The sequence below is a fragment of the Octopus sinensis genome, linkage group LG13, assembly GCF_006345805.1.
Source record: "Octopus sinensis linkage group LG13, ASM634580v1, whole genome shotgun sequence".
NCBI lineage: Eukaryota > Metazoa > Mollusca > Cephalopoda > Octopoda > Octopodidae > Octopus > Octopus sinensis.
This window is the reverse complement of record NC_043009.1, coordinates 12509961-12519872: the sequence shown is the minus strand read 5'-3', so window position 1 is coordinate 12519872 and position 9912 is coordinate 12509961. Positions and strand designations below refer to the sequence as shown.

The 9912-nt window shown below is 38.1% G+C and overlaps 1 protein-coding gene and 1 long non-coding RNA gene across 2 annotated transcripts in view; both read left to right on the top strand.

The window, feature by feature from the left end:
- The window catches only part of LOC115218349 (protocadherin-11 X-linked), a 36264-nt gene extending 35601 nt beyond the window's left edge, over positions 1-663 (top strand). The window contains exon 4 of the mRNA XM_029788110.2: positions 390-663. Coding sequence (XP_029643970.1) covers positions 390-406 — 17 coding nt within the window. The 3' untranslated portion in view covers positions 407-663. The remainder of the gene's footprint in view (positions 1-389) is intronic.
- Positions 664-2544: 1881 nt separating this feature from the next.
- LOC118765761 lies at positions 2545-3988 on the top strand. Its single transcript, XR_005001633.1, has 2 exons — positions 2545-3289; positions 3477-3988. It is a non-coding gene; the product is annotated as an uncharacterized LOC118765761 (long non-coding RNA).
- Positions 3989-9912: the final 5924 nt, after the last annotated feature.

Genomic DNA, 9912 nt, shown 5'->3' with positions numbered 1-9912 from the left:
TGAGAAAAAAAATGTGTGTAGTGGTTAACGATCTATCATGGCGACTATAAGTATATTGGTGGATATGTACAGGGGTGGGGTGGGGCTGAAAAAGTTCCTGGTTTTGGGTAAAAGAAAATACAGGAGAATCAGTTAATTATGATTTTACTCAACATATTCTCCTCTCAGATTCATACCTTATTCCAGGGGACCTGCAGTTCTTCTAAGCCCTGTAAAAGAACTCAGAAGGTTGGGCCCCCAACCAGGCTTTTCGCGATACCATAAAACCAGTTACTTTTCAGCACCCCCGCCCCGTATATAGGTATGCATATATGTGTTTGAGTTTGTATATATATATATCTGTGTAATTTTATTTTGTTTCATTGAAGTTTTTTTGTTTTGTTTTTTAGCTCTTATTCAAGCCTAACAGCTTCATCTTTGAAGTCTTGGAAGAATAAATGTATGGCTAAACTCTCAGGAAACAGCCAGGAATTTCAGAGATACTTGGACAAATGGACAAATATTCAGCCTAAAATCTGGGTTATGTGCACGACCCTAATTTGAGTTTAAAATATTCCACTTTGAAGTCTTTCATCTGAAACTGTTGACTTTGTGAAGGTTTCTTGAAAACAAATTGTATTTAAAACTTTATAATTGGTTAAAAATGTGATCTTCCAAAATGTTGAATTTCTTGAAGTAAGATAAACTATCCCCGTACCAGTTCTACATAATGTATTGTTGCATTGAAATCCTGTCAGGTGAGGGGGACAAGAAAAATGTATATCTGTGATCAAAAACATTTGTCATAATCAGTCAACCTCCTTCCTCTTTCAATAGTTGGACACAGAGCTTCCTTAAGGGAAATGACTTAGTCTTTTATATTACCACCCTGATTACGTACCCCAATTTTGACTTGAAAAAGTTTCAGTACTTTCACATACTTTACCAATAAGTTTTATTTGTGGTTCAGCGACATATTGATCCTGTTGGCCTGTTACTGTGTGCACCTGTTCCCTATACAAAGACACCTTAAGTCTAGTACTGATAATCATCCCAAGTGTTTAAAATTGGCTGACAAAAGATGTGACCTTCGTACCCGAGGCTGGAAGTTAAATTCTTGAGAGTTTGCTAAGAAATAAATAGTACCATTGGCGCCGAGAAATATGGGATCTGTCATTTTCTATTTCTTACTTGCTTTCGGTCATTGGATTGCGGCCACGCTGGGGTACCGCCTTGAAGGATTCAGTTGGATAAATCGACCCCAGTACTTATTTTTTAAAGTCTAGTACTTATTCTATCGCACCCTTTTACCAAACCAATAAGTTATAGAGATGTAAACAAACCTACGCTGGTTGTCAAGCGGTATGTTTGCTTGTGTGTGTGTGTGTGTGTGTGTGTGTGCGTGTGCGTGCGTGTGTGTGTGTGTGTGTGCGTGTATGCGTGCCAAACAAACATGCATGCATGCATACATACATACATACATACATGCATTACATACATACATGCATTACATACATACATGCATGCATGCATACATAATACATACATACATACATACATGCATTACATACATACATGCATGCATGCATACATAATACATACATACATACATGCATTACATACATACATACATACATTCATACACACATACATACATACACGTGATTGGTCCATCTTCACAGATGAATGCCGTCTCTTTGTGCTTCCTCATTGTCAATAGCATTTCTAACTTTCCGTCCAAACTGTTGTAGATTTGCTTAGCGCGAAGCATTGACGACAGACAAAAGCTGTAACCTGCGTTAGATCTGCATACGTCACCACTTTGCCGTTGCCATAAGGTTTTCAGTCGACGGAACAAGGAATAAGCTAACCATAAAGAGACATTAGTACATCAGTGGATTATAGAGATAAACGCTGGTACAACACAAGTGCCACGCTCTGAGTTTCATGGTTTTGCATTAGTGACAGGCTGAAGCGAGATGACCAGCAATCACGCGAACCTGTATGTTTTACAACAGAGTCTTTCTTCTGGAAGGATGCTGGGACAACAGCTTAAGGATCCTACACACCCGGTGATTTTACTGTGCACCCTGACACTAAACAAGGGTATTTCGGCACTCAGCTGGATTGGCATCACATATGCTAGTTAACTCATAACTGGGACCCGGACAGCTTCTACGACTCCGGTCAGACTAAACTTGGAACAACACTGGCTAAAAGGTGGTTTCACACCCCTCAAAACATTACATACATACATACATACATACATACATACATACATACATACATACGTACGTACGTACGTACATATATGCATACATACATACGTTCACACATACATACATACATGCATGCATACATGCATACATGCATACATACATACATACATACATACATACGTACGTACGTACGTACATACATACATACATATATGCATACATACATACATGCATGCATACATACATACGTACGTACGTACATACATACATACATACATACACACACGCATACATACATACATGCATGCATGCATGCATACATACATACATACATACATACATACATACATACATACATACATACATACATACATACATACATACATACATACATGCATGCATACATACGATCAGGTTCCGTTTACCAAATCCACCCATAAGTACTAGGATATAGTAGAAGGTGCCGCGTAGCGAGACTGAACTCAAACCGCGTGGCTGTAAAGCGAGTTTCTTTACCAGACAGCCATACCTATGCTCGACAACTTGAACATATAGTATTAACTTTACACAAACACGACAATTTTTCAATTGTTATTAAGGATTTAATGTTCACTGAGATGAATTCTCGCCGGGGTCAGCATTGTTGCCTTTCATTCTTCCATGGTCGATAAAACAAGTACTGGGGTCATTGATATCGACTAACCTTCCTTCCTTCAAAATTGCTGGCCTTGTGCCAAATTCAGAGACCGTTATTTATTTAATACTATGTTATATATTTGAGGGTTCATCCTGTCCCTCTGAATCTGGTAAATGGAAAAAAAAAAAAAAAAACTTGAAACTTGTTACTTTAAAAATGAAAGAAAACGAAAAGAAAAAAGCGGATTGAATTTTGAGCATGAGGCTTTCTTCATTATCTGCATCTCAAATAAATGAATAAATAAATAAATGAATAAATAAATAAACGAAGTAAAATGAATTTCGAATTATGCCATAAAAGAAACTATTGTACAAACTATATCACTATACCATACTCAAAACGTAAAGGCGGTGAGCTGGCAGAAACGTTAGCGCGCCGGGCGAAATGCTTAGCGGTATTTCGTCTGCCGTTACGTTCTGAGTTCAAATTCTGCCGAGGTCGACTTTGCCTTTCAGAATCCTTTCGGGGTCGATTAAATAAATACCAGTTACGCACTGGGGTCGATATAATCGACTTAATCCGTTTGTCTGTCCTTGTTTGTCCCTTCTGTGTTTAGCCCCTTGTGGGTAATAAAGAAATAGGCATTTCGTTCGTCTTTACGTTCTGAGTTCAAATTCCGCCGAGGTCCGACTTTGCCCCCACCCACCAAAATTTCGGACCTTGTGCCTAGAGTGAAAAAAAGAAAGAAAAAAAAGTGATCGCGGCAGATACATATTTTGTTGGTAAAGAAAAGCTTGTAAAATAGCAAGAAACAATAAAATAGCTTATCATTAGAAAGTATGAAAAAATGGCTAATATTTCTTTCCTTCAAACTTTGCCTTTGTTTCATTTATTAAAAACCCCGCAAAATCCCTTTCAACACATGGTTATGATGCCCACCATCCTATCCCTTCTGCTCATGATTAGAGATGCACATACTCTGCTCATTCCTCCCTCAAATGTAATGTGTTGAGTTTGCTGAGCAAAAAACGTGAAGGGGTTAACACAATTTCAATCAAATATGAAAGGTGAAATTTCTAACTTCTGTCATTATTTTTCAGAGATATGTTATGTATATTTTTACAAAACGATATAAAATGTATTTCTTCATGATTGTTGATATTGTTTTTGTTATTTCTGCTGTTGTTGCTAAAGCTGTTATTGTATTTGTAGTTGTTTAGTCCGTGTAAGCCATGACCAAGAACACTTATGCTTTCTTGTTTATGGCTTCTAAGGCGGTGAGCTGGCAGAACCGTTAGCACGCCGGGCGAAATGCGTAGCCGTATTTCGTCTGCCGTTGCATTCTGAGTTCAAATTCCGCCGAGGTCGACTTTGCCTTTCATCCTTTCGGGGTCGATAAATTAAGTACCAGTTACGCACTGAGGTCGATGTAATCGACTTAATCCGTTTGTCTGTCCCTGTTTGTCCTCTCTGTGTTTAGCCTCTTGTGGGTAGTAAATAAATAGGTATTTCGTCTGCCGTTATGTTCTGAGTTCAAATTCCGCCGAGGTCGACTTTGCCTTTCATCCCTTCGGGGTCGATTAAATAAGTACCAATTACGCACTGGGATCGATATAATCGACTTAATCCGTTTGTCTGTCCTTGTTTGTCTCTTCTGTGATTAGCCTCTTGTGTGTAGTAAAGAAATAGGTATTTCGTCTGCCGTTATGTTCTGAGTTCAAATTCCGCCGAGGTCGACTTTACCTTTCATCCCTTCGGGGTCGATTAAATAAGTACCAATTACGCACTGGGTTCGATGTAATTGACTTAATCCTTTTGTCTGTCCTTGTTTGTCCCCTCTATGTTTAGCCCCTTGTGGGCAATAAAGAAATAAGAAGACTAATGTCCGACGCCATTTAAGTCATAATTATCCCGTTTTCTTTTAAAGCATATCTAGGATGTACCCTTCATGTTTTTTGAAGACATGAGTTAATGTATTATAATGTGTAACTTGATTTTTTTCTTGGGTAGCAGCTTTTATTTCCTATTTGTTTACCCTTAGAAAGTACGAAAGAAATGGATAATATTTTCTTCAAGCTTTGCATTTGTTACGTTTATTCAAACCCCAAAGAATCTCTCTCAACACACGGTTATGATGCCTGCCATCCCAATACTTCTGCTCATGATTAGAGATGCTCATACTGTCTGCCACTAAGGGACATGCTCAAGTAGCAAAGGTCAACCAACTGACGAGCAAATCTGTGGTATTGAGCAGAATATTTGCTCTAAAGATATTTCTGCTTCTCAAATGTAATGGAAAATTGGTCAGTTTCAAGACATTGGCAGCCAGGACACAGAAGAAAAGTTTGAAGGGAAAAGAAACCATTTCCTTTGATTTCTAGATAGAAGCAAATTCTTGTATTTGTTTCAGTCATTTGACTGCGGCCATGCTGGAGCACCGCTATTAGTCGAGCAAATCGACCTCAGGACTTATTCTTTGTAAGCCTAGTACTTATTCTATCGGTCTCTTTTGCCGGCCGAACCGATAAGTTACTGGGACGCAAACACACCAGCATCGATTGTCAAGCGATGATGGACACACACACACCACACACACACACACGGCGGGCTTGTTTTAGTTTCCGTCTAACAAATCCACTCACAAGGCTTTTTTGCCGAACCGCCAAGTTACGAGACATAAACAAACGAACACTAGTTCAGTTCTATATTTAAGCTGTGACACGAGGAGATATTGATAAATCGGGTATAGCTGATCATGGAAAAATGGAGACCACCTCTCCCTGTGGGATGAAGTTAAAATAATAGGCAGAGAACAACAGTTGGAAAATACGAAAACTAACATAAGCAGCACATATGCTAGGACACAACAATCTCCTAAGCAGACCGAGTGCAGATATAAGCAGCATATGGGAACCGATATCAAAGAAGGAGAGAAAAATATTAGATTTACTAGCACTATGACCCGGCGTTGCCGGGTCATAGTGCTAGTGCAGGAATATACAGCTGCTTGCGTGCGCACATACATGCGAGTACTGTCCAAATCTCCGACCAGTCACATACAGCTAGCAGGCATTCAATTCACCTATCAAGTTTCGGGCATTTTGATTGGGTTTTGGATAGAAAATTCACAAAAAAGTCACTTCTATAGATTTTTTAATGGCTTTGCGGGTAGACTGGGGAAATGTAAAGATGTGCACGACCACCCTTGGACGGTTTTGAATGACCATAGAAAGTGCAAGCCCTCTAACTGAAAAATTGTGGATTTGTATAAAGGATACACACACACTGACAGACATTTTGCCGTGTATATATAGAGAGATAAGCCCTAAAATTCACTCCATAATTGCCCACGGGCATATGGCGTAGTGGTCAAGAACTCTTAAGAGCGCAGGCTACTAACCCCAAGATTCCGAGTTCGATTAATGAGAACCCAGGTTCGAAATTCCCCCTGTTAACAACAAACAAGATGAGAACAAATATCCGTAAAGACAAACAGATAGACAGACACACATACACTCGTATATGGATGGCTTTCTCAGTTTCCTCTACCAAATTCACTCACAGGGCATTGGTCTGCCTGGGGCTATAGTAGGAGACACTTGCCTAAGGCTCCTCGCAACCTAAAAGGTCAGCCTATTTAAAAAATTCAGCTCCCTATCTTTTAGAACTCCAGGACCCCGCCAACTCCACAGCGAGAGTCGTTGATACAGAGGCTCTTTCAAGTCTTGATGAGGATGTATATATATATATGTGTGTGTGTGTGTGTGTGTGTGTGTGTGTGTGTGTGTGTACGTGGTGTGTGTGTGTGGTTTTGTGTTTGTGTTTGTACCTCACCACCGCTTAACAACCGGTGTTGGTGCGTTTACATTCCCATAACACAGCGGTTCGGCAAAAGAGATCCGATAGAATAAGTAGTAGGCTTTAAAAAAAAGTACTGAGGTCGATTAATTCGACTAATAATTCTTCAAGTCAGTGCCCCAGTATGGTCGCAGCCAAATGACTGAATCAAGTAAAAGAATAAAGGAATAAAAGAATCAACTGCAAAGAAGTACTCGCGTGTATGTGCGCACGCAGGCAGCTTTATATGCATGCACTAGCACTGTGACCCGGCGTTGCCGAGTCAAAGTGCTAGTGTCCCATAATTTAACGTTGCGACAAATACATTTCGTTAAAGTAAATAACGATCTTAAAAATAAACATCAGGGTCGGTATTATCACCGGAAACCTTTGAAAGTGTTATCCCAGCATAGCGGCAATCCACTGAACCAGTTGAACGTGTATTTATAATTATGGTAGTTTGTTCACACTGGATTAGGGTAGCATATATTCATATATTCAACCACTAAAATGTCTTCATTTAATAAATTGTTTAAATTCCACCAAGCTATCTTGCTTCTCAACTATTCTAATTATCTATTATATAAAATCCGTTCTGTCTGTGTGTGTGTGTGTCTTCTAGGATCTCGGGCATCCTCCGTCCGCTTGCGCTCAAATTTGATATGTAGATACCGACGGTATCAGGGCATGTATAAGTCTTGAAAAAATGACAAAAATCGATTCCAGGTGAGAATGCGATCGATAAGCCGTGGGAACGTGCATTTGTAAAATCATTTTTCTTGGAATAGAAAAAAAAGTCTATCTTTATTTCTTATTTTGCTGGTGTCTCAAATTTAGGTTAAATCAGTGTTTCTCAAAGGGGAGGCCTCTGGGACGGCAGGACAAGTTGTTTTGAGAAAATTTGGTTTAAATGTTTGACAACTCAGCACCGTCAGGACGGGGGTGGGGTGGGTGGGTGCGTTTTGCTCGTTGTTAATAAATGCCTATTTATCATCTATGAAAGGAATGAATTCGACCTCATTGATGAGAACGTAAGAAATCAGTTACTGAACTGTAGAATCACCGTCATCTCATGCGACCAATTAGAGAACTTAAGCAAAACGACTAGGGTTAACATCTAAAGCACAAAACAATTTCCCATGAGAATGAGATATAATTTCGCTACCTGGAATATCAAACCAATGAGAAAGCTTCTACATCAAGGGTTCTCAACCCTTTTTTAATTTATAGGTCCCTTTGAGTACTATTTTATTCTGGACCCCAAAATTACTATTTTGTTTTTCACACATTAACTTGAGTGGGTTGAACTGCGTAAAATGTGAGAGACAGAAACCTAGATACTTCTTGCAATATATACCAATACATATCTCTAAAACAAAAAACAAAAAACAAACAAAAAAAAAATTCAAGAACCCTTAAAATACTGTAGGGAATTTCTAATTTGCTATTTTATTGCGTGTACCCCTAAAAATCTTATCTGGAGTCTGAGAACCACTGATATAAGTGGTTGATCGTCTTGTGAGTAAAACCAAATAAATATCTCTCAAAAACCCGGGCTGTCTTAAAAAAGGGGAAGAACACATAAGATTATGGTAATCCTAGATAACCTTATATATACTGGATTATTTTGACAATTGGAATGCTCGCTCGTGCAAGAATAAACCGGGCATTAAAATTGGATTCATGTTATAAAGTATCGAAGAGTCAATATGCAGAACCTGTTTTGCTTTTTTACATCCTTTAGTTAATAATCGTCAGATTCCAGGATACGCTTTTATCTATAATCAGAAAACTAAGTAGCTAAACGCCAAAGATAAACCAAGAAACAATAAAAATACTTGTTCTTTAGACGCTTTACTAATTGCCTGACCTTCTTGTTGACCCTACTTGATTACCCTATTTATGGGAATATTTACTGATGTGGCCTTATCTTGTCAAAATGCCGTTTGTTGCTGCAAAAGGCTTTAATCCTACTCACTATTGTTATTCGTAATTTTACTCTTATAATTTTTACAATTAGATATTGTTAGGAATTGTATAAAAAATATTGTTAAAATATTTTGTATTTTTTGCAGGAGACGCTGTGTGGTAAGTAGCTTGCTTACCAACCACATGGTTCCGGGTTCATTCCCTCTGCGTGGCACCTTGGGCAAGTGTCTTCTACTATAGCCTCGGGCCGACCAAAGCCTTGTGAATGGAATTGGTAGACGGAAACTGAAAGAAGCAAGTCGTATATATGTATATATATATATGTACACTACTGAAAAACCGCGCGAGCGTGGTGGATTTTGAAAAGTTATAGCATATAGACTCAAGGCATGGTCCTTATCGCCTCGTGCCTATATGCTAGCCTTGGCTTCATGCTGAAGATGGCAACGCCAATCGTAAATTAAAATTATTTTATTTTATTTACAAAAAGATTGCCGAAACTATGCATAGTCCAGGAAAAATAGAGTACACGTTTTTATTTCTCTTTCCATTTCAGAATTACAACTATTAGTGGTTTGGAGTTTAACTGCTCTTTCTAGTGAGTCAGATGTCCTATTATGGCCATCTCTTCTGTGTTTAAATGTTTATTATATAGTCTATTGACTATTTTTTCCTTCTCGCTAGACCACTGGTAGTGGAGAATTTTTCTAGAATTTTTCTAGAATTTTTTTGCTACCCTAAAATTTATTAATTAATGATAAAAGGATTATATATATGTTGTCGGAGCTATTTTTAGCACTAGAGTTATCCAATAGTGGATCTCTAATAATTTATGTATAAATTTGTATTTCCTCCGTAGTTTTTTGTGCTAAGCCACTTGGTTTAAATTGACGGTATTATTAAATTAATATCGATTTTTCACCCTCACTTATAATTTTATAAATTTAACTCAGTCAATATTTTATTGATGCGGCATACGTTTCCAATGGAGTCAGCATGCTGGCGGAGAATTTGAGACATAACTAAAATGTAATTGGTTGGACCGCTCGTGTTTTTGACGCCCGAATCGATCTAATTAATGCATTCTGACAAACTCTACCGAAGATTATAGATGCAAGTGTAGAAAACTACATATTGCATTAGTAATGAAACAATTGTATAGAGTCAATCTATTTATTCGTTGATTTCACTTTCCTTCGTTAAAATGATTTATGGAAACGGATCTTCTGTGGTTATCGGATATTTTTAGCACTAGAGTTATATGATGATATATATTATAAATTTGTATTTCCTCCGTATTTTTGTGCTATA